Here is a 19249-nt window from a genome sequence, read left to right on the forward strand (position 1 = left end):
ATTACTCATCTTACGGATACAGGACTTGGCCCTGCAGGTGGAGACCATCTGCTGCTGGAGGTATTCATAGATGGCCCATATGGACACAGGCCAACAGGGATGTTGACAAAGAGAGTCCAGTTGTGGACCAGGGCTGGACTAAATGACCACTAATGTTCCTTCCAAATCAGAGATTCCATGATTCTAAAGCAAGCCCGGTAGCTGAACCGGGGCTGTGGGCTGGGCTCTGTGGTTAGGGAGCTGCCCTGGGCAGCAAATGGGTTAAGGCTCAAATAACTTTTATATATAAATTAATGTGTAGAGTTGGGAGCCAAAATCTGTTCCATTAATTTTTCCATCCATTCCAGGAGCAGTTAGGTACACACAGTAAAGTTTATTTTGGTGCATGGTATACTTCACTCCATTAAAAATAAATTAATCAGCAAATTCCTGCCTGGCTCGGCTCTGGTTTATGTAAATAGTGCCCAGCTGTAATGAGTTACAAGGTGTTATTATCTCACACACACAGAGGAGGCTTCACTCTGGAGCTCCGCGTGCAACAAAAGCATCTTAAATAAACTCAGAGAAGGCCGTTTGATTTGTAATGTTTTCACAGAAGTGGGATATACCTCATCCATATAGAGTTTCTTTATATGACTCATTTTATAGCAAGTTAAATGAAGGAAGTTTGAAGGGGGGGAGGGAGGGGCGATATGGTTCTCCACCCCCTTCTTCAATTTAAAGAAAATCCCCCCAAAGATGACCCATACTCAGGGGGAGGAGACTAGTCCTCAGGGGCTCAGACCACGGTGGCTCTCCGGAAGCTAGGAAGCGGGTGGAAGGCTGAGCACGGAGCGGGGTCCTGGGGTGGTGCGATGAAACCAGGAAGCGTTCTCTTCCCCCCAGTATCTCATGTAAAGGGAGCCAAGGGAGGAAAGACAGCATGACTCTACTCCAGTCCAGTGGGGGAGTGTGTGACAAAGGCAACTGTCCTGAGGCCTCAGGATGTGACAAGTCCCCTGGCCAGACAGGCCTCCTGGGTCCCCGAGGACGGGGTTGGCAGGAGATGCCTTGGCCAAAACAGTGACATCTCTGTAAACTGGAGACAGAAGCAGCAGCAGAGACCCCACCCGAACCTCTCCTGCTCCTGTCTCTAACTGAGCTGGGGCAGTGCTTCTCAACTCATGGCCTCCGCCACCTCAGGTGTGTTTCTAAAAAGAAAAGACCTGGGAATAAAGAAGAGCCATGGCAGAGAGACGTCTCTGGGTCTTTTAATGGCCAACTCAAGCTCACGGCTCAAAGCTGGAGGACAGCGTGTGGTTACCCAGCCTGGTTCAGCAGCATTACTCACTGCTTCTAGGCCACGGTGGGTCCTTGGGGGAGGCAGCTGTCCCCTATCGAACGCTACCCCCTTTCCCTTCTGTGGGCAATCACAAGGTTTCTGGAGGGCACTTGGGGAGCGTGTGCAGGGCTCCTGCTCAGGGCTTCTCTTGAGGGAGAGGACACCTTAGAAGGGCTAAGGGTTCTCCCAGCACTGTACCCCACCCGATCAGACTCCTGGGCGTACTAAGAGGAAAATCAACACAAATGGGGCCAGGTATTTGACAGATGCTGTTCAAAGGTCCGTTCAGGCCACTTCCTGCAGGATCCTGAGCCAAACAGGCACCTCTCTTCTGGCAGTTCCTCAAAGCTAGCTAGCCAGCTGTTCAGAGGGACCAGCCCATCAAAGACCCTCGTCGTTATAAGTTGGGGAATGAGGCTTCAGGATGCTCTGAGGATTCTTCTCCACTAGAGGGCGCCAGCTGACCTCCCCTGTCAGAAGCAGATCCTCACCGTTCATGGAGTCCAGGTACTGTATCTGCAACCAGATGAGAAAGTCACAAGAGCAGGACAGACGCTGAGGTGGTGGAAGGAACGAGCCTCTCAAGAAGAGGACAGGGTGGGGGCAGGAGGGGCTTCTGACTATCCCAGCTCCCAAGCCAGGGATGGGGGGAGGTCTCTGATCTCCCAGATTATTTCATTTAAGGGGGTTTGAAGACACAAGTCATTAAGGAAACTTTCTCAGGCCTTAGGGAACTCCCTGCTGCACTTCTGAATGGACACATGTCTGACACACAAGCACTGACTTCTGAACTGCAGGAACTTTCCATGAAGTGTGTGCTGGGGCAGACATGTCCTTGGTGTGTTTGTATTAAGTTCCCTTATCTGAGAAAGGGACACAGAAATAGTGAGTGTGCCCCACAGGGCTTAGTAAGCACACTGCCAGTTTGTTGTTTAGTCGCTAAGCTGTGTCCAACTCTTTCGTGACCCCACGGACTGCAGCCCGCCAGGCTCCTCTGTTCACGGGATTTCCCAAGCAAGAATACTAGGGTGGGTTGCCATTTCCTGCTCCAGAGGACCTTCTCGACCCAGGGATTGAACCCACATCTCCTGCACTGGCAGGCAGATTCTTTACCGCTGAGCCACCAAGGAAGTCAGTAACTGTTAGTTACTGGAACTTAAAAAAAAAAAAAAGGATGTTCCACTCTCCTCTAGTAGGCTCTGACCCCAGGGTTAGTGGTCCCCAGCTTCACCCCTCTAGGATGGCTCGGGGGGTTATCCCCCTGAACAATGTGGGGATGGGACACTGGGACAGAGAACATGTGCAGCTACGGGGGGGGGGGGGGGGGGGGGTCAGGCAGTTGGCAAGAGGCAGGGGCTCTAATGAGTGGCCAGGCCTTAGGCGACAGAGGCCTCCTCTGGGAGGATTCCCAAGCTCCTGCTAGTAAGGAGAGGAGAAATGCTTTACAGGAGAAAGGCAAACTCCAGGGCAAGAGCTGGATCAGGGCAGGAGTCAGCACTGGGTTCAGAAGATGAGGTTCCACTGCGAGGGTGAGAAGGCAAATTGGGGGCAAGGAGAGGTGGCAGGAGTCAGGAGGCCTCACCTTAGGCCTCAGATCCAACACCCCATCCCCAGAAACCCCTCACTCCCACTGCTCTGTTTTTAGCTTTCGGGCCCTCGTGCTCACCCCGTCTCTCACATATACCTCGGGCCTGGATCTCCACATCTCCAGATGTGCTCTGCTGTCTTCCAGGGCAAGAGATCACTGACACTGTTCTCGTCCCTAAAACCCACTCTTCTTTTCAGTTACTCCATTCCGTCCTTAATGCCACCGCTTTGCCCACCTCCTGGGTAGAAACTCTCAATTTAATCTCTGACTGGGTCTTGGGCAATCTACCAGACCAACCGGCATCACGGCCAGGACCAGTCTCTTGGTCTTCCCTGATGCACTCACTCAGACTTAGTCCCTCCTTTCTTCAGCCTTCCACAGCACTCTGTTCCTTCCTGCATACATCACGGACTGACTTATTCCAGGGGAGCCTTGTGCCTGACTGGCTTCCTTGTCAAATCGTGAGCTGAATCCTTGAGGGCAGGACTGGGTCTTACTAATTTCTGCTCTCTCAATGGAGTGGCTGCCACAATCAGTGCTCAAAAGGTTTGCTGACAGAACTGGGTCCCCATCGAAGCTCACTGCTTGCTAAGGGCTCCCTCACAGCTTTCCTATTGCCGGCCTCTCATCCGGGCACTGGGAGGCTTCTCACGGGGGTGCTGGTGTGGCAGTTCCCTCCTTCAGGGCCCTCAGAGAGGTCCCAGCTGTGCCCTTGTTGTGGCCCCTGGCACAAGCCCACCGCAGCCAATGGAAAAGTTGGGCTGGTCTCTCAGAAAACATAGTATTTGCTTTGCCAATTGCTGCTTCTGTCTGAGGGCGGGTCCAGTCAACAGTGTGAGCCTCAGAGTTCTCTGTGGGTGGGGTCCTCTGGCCACAGTGCCTTCTTCCCGGCTCTGGCAGATTTGAAGACTGGTCAAACAGAAGTCCTGGCTTCTGGGGTTCTCTACCCTCTGGGTCTGAAGAGTCCTAGTATGTAGTTTTTCCAGTAATCACCCAGCTGGGCCTGCTGGCCCTAGAGCCTGGCCTTCCCTCTCCTGGCTGTTGGAGGCTTGAAGGCCGTGGACACAGGTGAATAAGCGAATGACTGTGAGGTGAGGCCCCTTCAGGTCCAGGGGCCAGGCCCACAAAGCAAAGGTGTGACTCATGGGACAGGCTGAGCTGATGAGCTGTCTGGAGCAGCTGAGCCTCTAGTGGCTGCATGAATCACCCAGCTTGCAGCCTGACTCACTGGGCAACCCTGGAAAAGCCTGCATGTGCCTCTTCCCTGCCACCCAGCTCCCTTGTCTCTAACGTATGGAGTTCTCATTAATACAGAATTAGAGGGCAGAAAGAACAGGAGTGAATTCTCCCTGGGATCAAGGAAAACTGTGTAGTTAAGCAGTCCTCACTTGACAGCTCTCTCTCAGAAGCTTTGGGAGCCCTGGGCAGCCAGAGTAGTGAGGGATGAAGCGGGGGAACCCCGCTTGACGACAGGTGCAGCACCCCGTGGGGAGAGGATCATGGGATGCTGCCTGGAGCCCAATCCTGCTAGAAGCCAGGGATTCAAAGTAGGTACACAGGGGAGCTGCTCTGTGTCCCGTGCTGTGAGCTTACAAGCGGACTGTGTGCGCCCAGGGTCCAGCACAGCACTGGGCACACTGCAGGGAATGGACGACTGCAGGTTTATGAAAGCAGCAGACCACTCTGCCCTTGTTCTTCTGTTCCTACTCCCCGCCCCCTGACCTAGCTCATACTGGATCCAAAGAAGGGGCTCTTTTTTTTTCTGGGGAGGGGGTCAGTGAAGTAGAAAAGGAGAGCTTTATTGCTTTGCCAGGCAAAGAGAGACACATCGGACTTCTGCCTCGAAAAACTCTGTTTCCCAGAAGGTGCTCTTTGTGCCTGCTGCTGACATGATTTGGTCAGAATTCCCTCAGACTGGAGTCTGGGAACTCAACCTCTCAAGACCCTCTGAAGTCCAGCACCCAAGACCTCAAGAAGGAACTGCTGTCCGGGAGACTCTGGAGGGGAGTGGAGGAGCTGCTCACCTGTTTCCTCACATATTCTACCAACAATTCAAGTTGTCGAGGGTCTTCGCATTTCTGGTTGAAGAAGGTTCTCCAGAGGGCAGCCGCCAGCCCACGGTCATCTGAAAGGATCCCCTGGAACATAGAGCACAACTAGTCTTATGGGGCAAACAGCAGAGAGCCAGGAGATAAAAGCTGGGGATATCGCAAACATGAGAGCAACCCTAGGATTGGCTCAGAGGACATGACACAGAAATAGGGAAACTACGTGGCAGAGCTGGAAGGGGTCTTAGAGAGCATGTGGTCTGACCCCTTCACTTAATACAGAGGAAGAATGTGGGACCCAGAGGGGCCAAGTGACTGGATAAAAAGGTGGAAGCAGAGATGTGGTCGTGTCTGATGGACCCACCTAGGCCACAGCTGCCTACAAAATTGCCCAGGCCCAGCCAACACCTGAGAGGAGAGATGGGAGCAGCAGTAGTTCTAGTGCCATCCACAAGGAATGGGCTCAGCGTATTGTGAGTGTATACTTCCTCCTAAGAACAGAGTGTTAAGTGTTTGCCTCTCCTGGTCCAAGGACACACATCTGCACAGCAACTAGGTCTTTGGGGATGGGAGTCCGGCACCTTGGCCTCACTGTCACCCAGCTCTGGGTTGGCCCGGCCTCCTCCAAAGCAGAGGAACAGGCTGTCCGGCAGGACTGCCACGGGCCACAGGGGAGTGCTCAGAACCTGTGTGTGCCTACCATCAGCTGTCCTGGCACAGCAGAGAGCATGCTGTTGGGAAGCCCAAATATCAGAGGCCTGCATCATGGACTAGGGCCATGTTCTAGCTTGGAGCTCTGAGGAAGGAGAGGGGAGGGTCCTGCTTCCTGGGCAAGGGTGACTGAGGGACAGGCCCTGAGAAGTTGCTCTGTCCAGGTGCCAAGGCAGCATGTGGAACCAGAAGAAATGCTGACTGGGCCTTGGAAGTCAGTTAGAAGGCCAGATCATGTCCTGGCCCTGTCAGTCCCCAGCTCAGAGATGGTGGGCAATTTACTAAACCCAAGTCTCAACCTTCCCATCTGTTAAACAGAGACTAAAATCCCTGCCCTACTTATAGCATCTTTGAGTTATAAGAGAGAACATAAAGGTGTTTTGTGAAGTGTGATATGAAAATTAGGCTTTGGCGTGCAGCTGTGAATAGAACTGAAACAACAGTGGGATCTGGGGATCGGACAGCCTGAATTCAAACGGCAGCTCCGTCACTTGGCAGCTGTGTGCCCTTTGGAAAGCCACTAGCCCTTCCTGAGTCCTGGTTTCTCATAACCTGAATGAGCAAAATAACACCTGTGCCACAGAGTTGTGAGAATTAAGAGATGATGGTCATGAAAGTCTCTGTAAGTGGTAAGGACATTACACAAAGAAACAGGATCACTTATTCGATGTCCTGCTGTGGTCAGGCCCCTGGGGCACTGCGGTACCTGAGGTTTGGTACCTGAGGTCTGCTGCCAGGAAGGGCCATGTCCAGTAGGGGGTACAGACAGTTTGAAGGGAAAACTGTTCACCTGTCTCAAATGCCCCCTACTAAACCCCCAACAATTCCACAGCTTAAGAGACTGTGCTGGCACAATGGCTGAGTCGGGAAAACCAACTTTTTCGGCAGATGGGGACAGGAGCCAAGAACAAGCTCGGGCACATCACCGTTCTCCAAGCTATTTGCTAACACAACAGCCTGCCTGTGTCTGAAGTGCCCTGGGCACATGCCGGAGTGCTGCTGGCAGCAACTCATATGTGCTACACGAGAGGGAACAGGAGTGGGAGCGAGTATTATGAGGACTTAGAAAATGAGCCCAGAGCACAGGACAGCAAAAGCCCCGGGAGCCAGGGCCTGCCACAGACAGGCAGCCTCGGCGATAGGTGAGATGGCTGGGAAGGGGCAAGTCTATAATCAACTAGGAGGAAAAGGATGACTCAGAACTCAGATTAACAATGATAGCAACGTGACTGTTCCAGACTGTCAGAGTTTCTTCCCACACCTGCCTCTGATGACCAGGTGCAAACTGTATGCCAGGAAGAAACTGTTACCCTGGCTGGGAAGATAAGTATGCTCAGAGGTTCTTGAGTGAACTGGTGGTTGATGTGAGGTCACGGGATGGCGCTGACCAGCTCGAGTCAGGACGTGGTAGCTGGCACAGAGCAGGAGCACGATACAAATGGCTGAATACATCAGTGAACCCCACTTCAGCCCTCTTCCCATCACAGTGGTAACAAGTTGAAGACAAATGGGAGACTGGTCTGAGGGAGGAAGCAGGAAAAAAAATGGGTGCCTAGAAGGCAAAAATTAGTTTGCATAACAATTTTCCCACAGTCTACTGGGATATCGACTTGTTTTCCCTCACAACACAAAAAAAGCATCCTTCCAGAAACTGAGATGCCTAGGTCTAGAGGAACTGAGAGGAAGCCAATGAACTCGGCCCTGGAGGACCCTGGAAGTAGACTAGTGGCCCCGGGCTGGGAGGAGCAGAGAATAGGAGAATAGTATTTACTATTTACTAGGCACAGCGTTTCAATTTGGGAAGATCAGAGAAAGTCCTGGAGATGGCTGGTGGTCATGGCTGCTCAACAATGTGAATGTACTCAATGCCACTCAAATGTACACTTTAAAATGGTAAACTTTATGTTATGTAAATTTTGCAATAAAAAATGAGACAGAGCTAAATGTCGTTAGGTAGGACATCCAAGGTATATTGCTCAGTTAAAAAAAGCAGGTTGCAGAATGGTGAGCATAGTATAACTTTCATTTGCATAAAGAAAACAAATCCATAGGTGCTTGTGTATGCACAGGTAACATCTGTAAGGACACCCAATAAACTATTAACAAGGTTTTCCTCTGGGGCAGGCAAGAAAAGGGAGAAAGGCAAGAAAAGGCAAGAAAAACTTAGGCAGAGTTTCCTGAATTTTTAAATGAGTGTGCATTGCTTTTATAATCAAAGCCCCCAAAAGTATGTGCCTTGTCTGGCAGACCGTGCTGCTGATGTGGGCGTGCCTTCCTCTCTCTGGAGCATCTGGGGCTGGGATACTGACCAATCTGCCTGTGTCCCTCCATCCAGCACCCTACGGGCGCCCAAGAGACGCCAGCTAGTTGAATGCTCTGACCGTACTACGTAGCGCTTTCTCAAGTACTAGGCAAACTGCGGGGCACTCTCATTCTGGTTGCTGAGTCAATGCAGGTGAGGAAATAGTAAAATATTAAGCAAAATAGTAAAATAATGGCAGGCAGTGACGACGGCCCCTGAAGCTTCCTTCAGAAGTTCTCATCAACAGCCTTTGTGGGGGAGGTCACTGTTCTGTCTAAGGCTTGGTAAACCATCTTACCTCATCATATCCTAAGATTGCGGCATAGAAATTATTTGTCATAAGCATCATGTTCTTCTTCAGGATATAGGAATTAACCTACAGAAACAAAATGGGCAAAAACAAAAGTATAAAAGAAAGGAAAAAAAACAAAGTATGATTTTTGACTCCTGACACGGACAGCAGAACAGAGGAAGAGGGCCCCTAACAGGTCAAACTCCCGCCCCATCCTCCTATTTTCCTGGTCTGTCCGGATTCTCCCCAATTTGACAACTTCTTTTAGACTTTAGTCCCGACTTATACAAAGCAGTACTCAGTTTTATGAACTAAGCCCCAACTACGTGCAGGCTCTGTGCTGGATCCTATGAACACAAAGAAAAAGAAACGGTTTCTTGCTGGAGAAGCACATTGTCTAGTAAAAACAGATCTGTATTAAATAAAAAAAAATAATCACACTGCAACATGTTACCTCAAATTCTATCCCCAAAGTGGAGAGTGATAAGTAAATTTTAGTATATATGGTCTCTGTTTGAGGCGAGGGGGTGGTGCTGCTGGGAAGTTCTCTAAGGAGGCAATGTTTACCTGGACCTCAGAGGAAGAGGAGTGTGACAAGAGAGCTGGGGGGTAGGAAAGAGGACATTCTAGACACAGGGAATAAGCTGTACAAGGTGCAGGGGCAGGAAAGAAAATGAGGGAGGGTGAATGGGCAGAAACAGAAAAGAGTCTGCTGCAGTGAAAGCACAAACCAAGTGGTCAGAGGTGGGAAGAGGAGGAAGAGAGGCCGGACTGTGAGTTAGATGCTGAGAGAAAGGTGAGCCCCTGAGGCTGTGAAGAGGAGGGGAGAACAGGATGCGCTTGAACTAGTGAGATTGCTAATGTGAATGGACTGTTCCAGAAACGCAATGTCAATGAGACTGTGGAGCCTCAGGTAGAACTCCTCTCAGAGAACAGCCAGGTGAGCCTGCGGAACCTAGAGTGCAGTTCACGAAAGCTCTTCAACAGGGTGAAACTCTGACTCTGGGAATCTGACCTCCAGGAATATGCTTAAGGAAAGGGGTCCATGTTTCATTCCTCTCTGGCATCCCAGCAGACAACCTGGTGTCAAACGTAATACACAGAAAGGACTCGTTGACTATTTAAACTGACAAGTTTCAGAAACAACCCAGAGTCATTTGGAACTTTATATGGAGAATAAGGTTTGTGCTTAACAACCATGACCGTTGCCCACCATCATCATCTCCATTTACTGAGCACCTGTTATGGGCCATGTGCTTCATGGACATCATCTCTTCAGTCACTGGAGCTCAGAGAGGTAGATACGCTATAATCATGCTTGTACAGACACAGAAAACTGAGATCCAGGTGAGGTGAGGTGAGGTGAGGTGAGGTGAGGTGACGTGCTCTATGTCCCACAGCAAAGGAGTGATGAAGTATCCAGGTCAGTCTGGATCCCAAGTCCATGTGCCTGACATTCCATCAGGTTCCTGCCTCCGGGAAGATGATTTTACTTTGGGTCATAAATCAAACACTGGATGATTTCATCCTGTGGTTCATCACTGGTCTCTGAAGAAGGGCAGAAAGGAGTACTGAAAGGATCTGGATTTAGTCAGAAAACCTGGGTTCAAGTCATAATTCTGCTGTATACCTAGGATGCAATCTTGGGCAAGTCAAGTAACCTATCTAAGTCTATGTCCTTGTCTTTGAAATGCCCTACACAGAGGACTGGTTTGTAGAGCAAATGAATTAGCATGTACTTCATTCATCTGTTCACTCATTCATTTATGCCACAATGTATGCTGAAAGCCTTGGTAAGCTGCAAAGTGCTCTGCAAATGCAAGGAATTATGAGTAATACCTTCTGGTTTGTTTATATAAAACTAAAACCAGCTCCAATACTTTATAGTCATGGACAATTTTCAAAAAGAGAGAGAGAGAATTGTGAGACTCAAGACTGGAAAATGTGAGACTGGATGCAGCCAGTGGTGCAATCCATGACCTTTCCCACCCCACTTTCACCCCAGGTCAAAACAGCCATCTGTCCTTTGTGTTCCCAGAGCTCTCTGTCCACACTTCTCCTGGGGACACGACACCTGTCCCCTAAGGCATGAACATGTCCCACTCATTTGCGAGCAGCTCGAAGGCCATGAGGAACTCCATCTGATGAATCTCAGCACCCCTGACACCTAGGCTAGTGCCTGACCAGAGCAGGGTTCAGGACTGGCATGCTGAGGACTGAATTCTCACAAGGCCTGAGTGCCACACAGAGTGTGTTCTATCCAGTCACATCCTTCTGTCTGCTTCCGTTTACTGCTCCTGAGTACCTTCCGTGTTTCAGAAATTTCAGAACTGCCAGACTTCTTACTGTGCCATCTTCCAGTATGGGCTAAGGTACAGTCAAGAAACAGGCCAGAGCTTGAGTTACTTCCTTTTGCAAGGAGACGGTGGGACTACCACCCATCCTCCTGCTGAGGGGCTCCTCTCCCTCTTCCCGTATGAGTCGTTCTCCTAACTGTACAAGAAGAACCGGAGTGGGACATCCCTGAGGGTCCAGTGGTTAAGACTTCACCTTCCAATGCAGGGGGTGCGGGTTTGATCCCTGACTGGGGAGCTAAGATCCCACAAGCCTCGCAGCCAGAAACCAAAACATAAAACAGAAGCCAATGTTGTAACAAAGTCAACTAAGACTTTTAAAACGGTCCATATCAAAAAAAAATCTTAAAAAAAAAAAAATCAGGGCCACAAAGGGATGATGCCAGAGATGTCAAGTACAAACACAGCAACTGTCCGAGGTAAACATTCACTGAACCGGCTCAGCAGAGCTGGCTTGTGTGCTATGTCAAACCAGTCAGCTTTAGAGCTGGAAGGGCCCTGAGACGTCACCTTGCTCATCCCTTTGAGGAAATGGTGAACTGAGACCCCCAAAGGGGAAGGGACTTTGCCCCCCAAGTCCCACATCAACTTAGTCTCAGAGCCAAGATTAGAACTGATTTCTGGATGGATACTTTCCCTATTTCACCATGTGCAAGGCATTTACAGAAATCACCAACACATTAACCTGCAAATTTCAATTCCTGCTTTCCAATAAGGCTCATTTACATACAGACATCCTTTCTCCTCTTGGGATGCACCTGAGTTCTGGCCCACTATTGCCCAGAAGGAATGGAGAGGAGGAGTCCAATTCCTTATGAGCAAGGATCCTCTACCTCCTGGTTCTCTATTATAATTCTGGTGACCTATAAGCTGCCTCTCCCCTCACCTCCAGCTGAGAGGTGGCAAGCTGCCACAGCTAGGAATGGTTTTTAGATATCATCACTGAAGCAGGATTAGATCATGAAAAGGGCCCTTCCTGGAAGAGGGTGGAAGCTCCATCAATGCAGACACATGATCTGCAGGCGAGGGTAAGTGACAGCAGCTTCCTGAACTATTGGATTCGCCCTGCAGGGCCCTTCTAACCAGCCCAGAAGCCCAAGGGGGTTGGATATTCCCTCTGGTGAACCTCTGTTGAGGCTTCCCAGGTGGCTCAGCAGTGAAGAATCCACCTGCCGAGGCAGGAGATGTGGGCTCAATCCCTGGGTCGGGAAGATTCCCTGCAGAAGGAAATAGCAACCCACTCCAGTATTCTTGCCTGGAGAATTCCATGGAGAGAGGAGCCTGGCGGGCTTCAGGTCATGGGGTCACAGAGAGTCAGATGTGACAGCGCAGACAACACCCAGAAGCTCTGCTGGGATCTTATCCCCTCACTTAGGCTTTTGTCTGCTGGTGTGCAGGTCCTCACTGCCAGCTAACTCCATATGGAGCACCCTGCCCATGAACGCACAGATAGACAAATCAGATGAGAGATTCCCCCCAGCTAATGCTGGGTTGTTCTCTTATTAAACTCTTCTCCTTTCCATAATGCTTTGCTTTTTTATAAAAACCCATACATATAGCACCACCACAAGGAAAAGGTTCCTTTTATATCAGTTACTCATATTTTCCCATTTATTTAAGCTATTAAAATTCATGCAGATATTTTATAAGCCATCAGGATTTGGTGACTGCTATTACTGAATGTTTAATAATAAACGAAACAGAAGAAATCAGAGGGTTAAATGATGACTGCAATTCCTGTAATGACTTAATTAAATTTTTATTGAGTACATAAACTATGATGTCACTTCTAGCCAACCATGGGTCTGCTTTCCTAGCATGTCACAGGGTGGGAGCACTCGATAGGAGGCTAGGCTAAATGAGCAGCAAGTCTCAGCTGAAATGGGGAGGGGAGCAAGGCTCATGTAACACACTCAATAAATTATCCGTTCATTTTTAAACAAAGTCCATGAGTTATAATATATTTGCCATGCACTTTTTATGACATAATAAAAATGTTACCTTAAGGATTACTTAACACATACTACAAATGTTACAGCAAAGGCAGGCACAAGGGGCAAAGAAAACAAACACGAGCAGGCCAGGGACGGGTCCTGGAGTTTACGTCCCGGGGGAATAGCACAGTATATTAAAAAGGCGATGCAAAAATGGTGATGGGGGGTGGGGGACAAGAGTTCAGGGTTACTAATCAGCAGATTAATGAATGAGACAACCAACAGGGAACACAAGTAAAGCAATAATGAATCCTGCAAGGCACATGCTTAATTAATGTAGTATTCTCAGGGAGGAATATGTGCTTTAAAGAGATGCCAGTTCGTCTGAGGCCAGTTCGCTGCCCTCTCTCCCCTTTTCTCTGTCGCTGCTCTTAAAGACATTTATGTGGCTGCTTAACGGAGGAACTGATGATGGAGGGACTGATGGAAGATCAAGCTGAAACTCCTCCGTGAGCTCTGTAAGGTTCCTAGTGATCTGTTCTTGGTCGTCTTTCCCGCCTCACCACCTCCCATCTCCCTACTTCTATCTCACCCTCCGTCAGAGTAAACGATGTGCAATTTCCACAAACATGTCATGTTCTCTCCTGGGTCTCAAGCATAATGCTGCCAGGAATCCTCCTTTCTTTATCCACAGGGATGCTAACTCCTTCTTATCCTCTAAGACTTAGCTTACAAATGATGTCTTCTAAAAAGCCTCCTCTCTACCCAGTCTACAGGTGCTACAAGTGTCTCAGAAACAGTCCCCATAATTCACTGTTTACCATGTGCCAAGAACCACGATAAGAGCTTCATACACATAAGCTCACTAAATCTTTCCCAGTGACTGAGATAGGTGCTATTAACTATTCCCACTTTAGAGAAGAGGAACCTGTTATCTGGGAAGGTGAAGGTTATACAGCTAGGAAATAGTGGGTCAGGATTAGAACACAGGGCAGTTCAACTTCAATGCTTACCTATATTGGAACAAACACCATAAATAATGTGGATGCCCTTCCAGGTGCCCTACAACTCAGGTTATCAGTAGAGGCAGGGCTAAAAGCTACTATGTGTGCATGTTGTGTATGTGCTCAGTCACTTAGCTGTGTCTGACTCTTTGCAACCCCATGGAGTGTAGCCTGCCGGGCTCCTCCTGTCCACTGAATTTTTCAAGCAAGAATAATGGAGCAGGTTTGCCATTTTAAATCCTCTTCCAGAGGATCTTCTTGCCCCAGGGATAAATCCCATGTCTCTTGTGTCTCCTGCACTGGCAAGCAAGTTCTTTACCACTAGTGCCACTGTGGTTGTGGGTGAAAACAACTCAGATATTCCCAATTACAAAGGTAGCTAGGGGTGGGTAGCTAGCTACCCAGGTAGCTACCAGATGGGTGATCAGTGGAAATTACTAATATTAATACATCAGACATCTCCAATAAAAGCTAAGCCCCATTCCTGGGTAAACTGGGGGGAAAGGTATAATTATGGTGCAGGAGAAGAGAATGAAAGAAAGTCAGCAAGGGCAACACAAGAAGTGATGAGCATGAAGGTAATAATAAATGTTAAGGCTACTGAGGCAAAGCTGCTAACTGTAGCAGGCTAATAAGAATTTATAAGAATGAAAGAACGATAAAGGCTGCCTAGAATTGCTGACTGAAGCATAAATAATATATCAAATTCAATGTAAGGCTATAATGCAGCACAAAAGATGGCAAGTCAGGTTTCAGTTGTCTTTCTAGGGATTAGTAATGACAACAGCGACACTTTGCAAAGTCAACACCACGGGCTATAGTCATTGTGTGGCAATAGGCTAATGTGCATTGAACATCAACTAGTCTATCTGATGTTAGAAATGAGTTCACTGTGCAATATTATGTGAAATACACAGAAACAGTGAAAACAGAAGGGTACATGGAGAGATCAAATACACGTGTGCATGTAACTCACTTGCATTATGAATGAAAGATCTACTGAAGATCTTTTAGCAATGATCACAAAACCCAACAAATAAAACTCTGTGTGTTGTGTGTGCATTCGGTAGGTCCAGAGAAAACTGTGTTAATACTAAGAAGAAAGAAAAGGAAAAATAAAAAAAGATGGACAATTTCTTTTCCTTTTTTTAAAGAAAATGTGAACATTTGAGTATAGCATGTGCCAGTTGTGATGAAAAACCAACCTAAACATGGCATGAGATAATCCTTACATCTCATCTTAATAAATAATTTGAAATGTTGAATGCACAAGAGAAGCTTGATACATTGAAATGCCTTTAAAAATATTTGTCCTTATTATTTATTTGTATGTTTTGAAAGTCCCAGTTATACTGCTTGAGATCTGAATATTCAAGATCTGTATAGCTTGATAATGTTCTAAAAAAGCTGTGAATTTCTCAATATTAAATTCTGAATGGTTACAAAGTAACCTTTCCCTCAGGCTTGGAAAACAGCAAAGCAAGAGATGGCCGTCTGTGGAAGTTACAGTCATTTACTCTCTTGACAAGGCATTCAAACACATCCACAAGCCGGTAATCACCCTGAAAAGAAGCTGATGAGGTACAGTAAGGTCCTGGGAAGATCAAACTATCACGACAAGCTCATTTTCTTCCACGTCAAGACATGCAAGGTAAGAGTGAGACAGCCATAATCTCTAATTTCTGAAGTTTCTGAACACATCTCATGCATACTGATAGAGGTATCGACACTGGCTTCAAAGAGTGGCTCTTTTAACAACAGCACTGGTAGCACGACATCCTAAAGGAAGCGATTCGGTTGGGGGGGGTCCTCTCTGTACTGCCCATAATTATGATAGTGGATGAACAGACATCACATTTGATTTGACAATGTTTTCATGTGTATGAACTTATTTGCACCTTACAACCATAATAATCTTGCCCTCCAAGATCTCATAGCCTGATTGTTGTCCTGAGTCTATAAACAAGGAAACAGAAGCTCAAAGATGTTAAGTAACTTGCCCCAAAGTCACATCCTGCTCGTGTGTTAGCAGTCGGGGCTGAAACTTTTATCTCAGACAGCTGGTACCTGAATCTAGCATCTTCTCTCCAGTTGTCACACCTTTCTGCATCTGATGAGTCATATCGGAAATGGAGAATCACATAAGCAAAAAGCTCCAATTGCTAATTTCAGTACTTTGGAAAACAAAAGTAAAATGGAAATGACTCTGTAGTGTTGAAAAATCATCTTAGAAACAAGACGAGACTCAACAAGGTCAAATGCACAGTAGCCATCTAGAACAAAATAACAGGATGAAGGAGGGTCTGACTGTGGAGTCATAATTAAGACCCAGAGCAAATTCCTGATCATGAGCTGAGAAGTGTGATAGAAGAAAAGAAAAGCAGTCTACAAAGCTCCGCAAGTTTCCCTTCCTCTATTATTGTAATAGTCGAGTCTTTTGTTTTAGCTACAGTACTTAAGAATAAACATGAGGAAACCAGATAAATTTCAGTGAAGAATGTCAGATAGGAATGATCACACTGGGCTTGGTCACAAGGCAGGACAGTCGATTCTATGGCCAACAGAAATACTCAAGAGGCTATTCTGTGGGTTGGCCTCATGGCTTATATCATCAGCCTCAACGGATCAGCAGATTTTGGAAGTATCTCATACTACCTGAATGAACATCACTCATCTTTCTGTATCCCTTCCCTGGGGCTGATCTACTCCTCTCCCACTCCATGAACTAGTAGGCTGCTGATCCTAGAACTTTGTCATCCTGTCCGCCTTAGTTAGCCCCAAATAATCCTTTGTTTAAATTAGCTGTGGTCTCTGTTGCTTGCAATCAATGGATATACTGTCATTCATCAACTCAATAAAACCTTCCTATAATAATATTAGCTAACATTTGCTGAATGCTTGCCATGTGCCAGTAACTGTATTAAAAACTTTGTATGCATTATTTCTTTAATCTTCACAATAATCCTAAAAAGGGGGTGTTTACTGTCCCCACTTTATAGAAAAAAAAAATCAGTTTTCTATTAATATTTTTGTCAGTAAGACCTACTGTATTATTTTAATAATCTGTTTACAAGTTGTCCCTGCACCCATCCACTGCATTAGACTGCAAGCTCCCTGAGGGCAAAGATGGCCACACTGCTCAGCACATGTCTGTAAAATGAATCAATATAGTATTTCCTGTCATGACTACCTCCTATATTATTGATGCCCAGGCACTTTACCAATTTTAAGATAATTTCCTGAGTACGAAGATTTGGGAAGGTGTTGAACAGCTTTGATACATGCTGCTGCTGCTTTCATGGTTTTCAAACACAATTCTACTCTAGCCTGAGGACGTCCAACTCCTGTTCTTTTAGTCTGTTTTCACATCACCTCTGAAACTCCATATCTCTCTCAAAGCAATCTCTTCCACTGAAACAAGTTTCAAGACCACTTCTAGTTCTATTACTACCATCTGCTAGAGTTCTAGATTTGGAATCAAAATGCATACACAAGCAGTTTGAAGTAAAAAGGAGTTTGTGACTGAAATTCAGAGAAAGAATTTTGTGGTTACCAGGGTAAGAAAACATCAGATGGTAAGAAAACTAAAGTTTTTCTTTCTCATGTTAACAAGACAATAGCCAATTAACTCTGTGATGTGAACAGATTAAACATTAACAGACCTTTGATCCCTACCTGCTCTATCACAAGTGCTACAAAAGAGTAATTCGGAAACTTTCTAAGAAGTGCTTTTCTGCTTATATTTCCAAATTGAAGAAAGGACTTAAGCTCTGCAAACAAGTGCTAACACATTGGTTTTCTGTCATTAAATACAAGATTTGGAAAGTGAAAACTGTTTAATTTTTCAGTGGTCACTAATGGCCAATAAGCAAGTTAAAACCAGTTATCAAGACAATTATCTGAAGTATAAACAAAGGATAATTCCATTTACACCTACTAGGATGGCTATAATTTTTTTAAAAGAAAAATAACAAGCAATGATGAGGATGCAAGAAAATTTGAACTTTTGTGCATTACTGGTAGGAATGTAAAATGGTACAGCTGCTATGGAAAATAGTTTGGTGATTTCTCAAAAGGTTAAACATAGAACTACCCTATAACTCAGTAATTCCAATCCTCACTATATATCCAAAAGAACTGAAAGTTGAGACTGCAACAGATATTTGTATACCAATGTTCATATCAACAAAATTTACACTAGCTAACAGATGGAAACAGTTTATCAACAGATGAATGGACAGACAAAAAGGGTATATACCTACAATGGCATATTACTCAGCCATAAAAAGGAGTAAAAATTTGATATATGCTATAATATGGATGAACCTTGAAAACATTATGCCTAGTGAAATAAGTCAGACACAGAAGGACAAATAATGTATCATTCCCCCATAGGAGGTACCCAAGACAGGCAAATTCATAGAGACAGAAAGTAGAACAGAGGTTACCACGACCTGGGCAGAGTGGAAATGCGGGAGTTACTTAATGGGCATGGAGTTTTTACTGGGAATGATGAAGAAATTTGGCGGCTAGACAGTGGTGACGGTTACCCAACATTGTGACTGTATCTAATGCCACTAAATTGTATACCTGTGAGTGGTTAAAATGATAAATAACATATATATTTCACCACAATAAAAGATAATTCCAATTATAAGTGGTTCTTCCCACACAAGTATTTCAATCTGTGACTTAACCATGTATATGTATTTATTAAAACCTCTCATGGTATTTCTTGATTCTGAGCTGCAGTGTCATGAAGCAATGTATATTCCTTGCTAGACCATAAGCTGTCTGAATGCAGAATTCTTCATTGCCTTCAACATGTTTGATAAGTATATATTGAGTGCCTACCATATTTTAGGCATACTGGGTGTATAAGATGAATAGAACCCAGTACCTGTCCTCAAGAAATTCATAATCTCATGTGAAAGACCTGTGACAACAAATGACTGGAAGAGCATACCGTAGGTTAAAAATGGCAATGGTGAGTCTGGGGGCTCAAAGGCTTCAGAGATGAAGTAATATTTATTACACTGGGTATTAAAGGATGAAGAGGGATCTGTACTTTTCAGACAGAAAGAATAGCATGTGTAGAGTCACAGAGAGCTGAACAATTACAGCATCCTCGAGGAAAGTCCAAAACAAAGAGCTCATGATGGAAAGAAGAAGGCAGAGCTGGAAAGGCAGTTTATGTCTGACTGTAAATGGCCCTGAGTGCCACACGAGGAAAAGCCAAAGAAGAGTTCTAAGCACAGGGAAGCCACATGGAGAGATCTGTTGTTATTGTTGTCTTACTGAAGTATAATTGATTTTCAAAGCTGTGTTAGTTTCAGGTGTATAGCAAAGTGACTCATACATATATAAATATGGATAATTATATTTAAGTCTTTTTCGGATTCTTTTTCCATTTTATGTTATTACAAGATGTTGAATATAGTTTCCTGTGCTATTGGATAGATTGGGGTTTCCTTGTTCTTTTTGTTTTTTTAATTAATTTACTTTTATTTTTGGCTGCACGTCGTCTTTGTTGCTGTGCGCGGCTTCCTCTAGCTGCGGGACTGGGGTCTACTCTTCATTGTGGTGCGCGGGCTTCTCACTGCAGCGGCTTCACTTGTTGCAGAGCTTGGGCTCTAGGTGCTCAGGCTTCAGTAGTTGCAGCTTGTGGGCTCAGTACTTGTGGCACACAAGGCAT

The 19249-nt window shown here is 46.1% G+C and overlaps 1 protein-coding gene across 2 annotated transcripts in view; it reads right to left on the reverse strand.

Annotated features, from left to right (window-relative positions):
• Positions 1 to 353: 353 nt before the first annotated feature.
• The window catches only part of UQCC1 (ubiquinol-cytochrome c reductase complex assembly factor 1), a 92365-nt gene continuing 73469 nt past the window's right edge, over positions 354 to 19249 (reverse strand). For both annotated transcript variants that reach the window (XM_065921882.1, XM_065921881.1), the window contains 3 exons: positions 8269 to 8346; positions 4934 to 5047; positions 354 to 1837 (listed from right to left, as the gene is read on the reverse strand). In XM_065921882.1, the coding sequence (XP_065777954.1) occupies positions 1703 to 1837; positions 4934 to 5047; positions 8269 to 8346 (327 nt within the window). In that variant the 3' untranslated portion in view covers positions 354 to 1702. The remainder of the gene's footprint in view (positions 1838 to 4933; positions 5048 to 8268; positions 8347 to 19249) is intronic.

Source organism: Muntiacus reevesi, chromosome 2 (assembly GCF_963930625.1).
Source record: "Muntiacus reevesi chromosome 2, mMunRee1.1, whole genome shotgun sequence".
Classification (NCBI taxonomy): domain Eukaryota; kingdom Metazoa; phylum Chordata; class Mammalia; order Artiodactyla; family Cervidae; genus Muntiacus; species Muntiacus reevesi.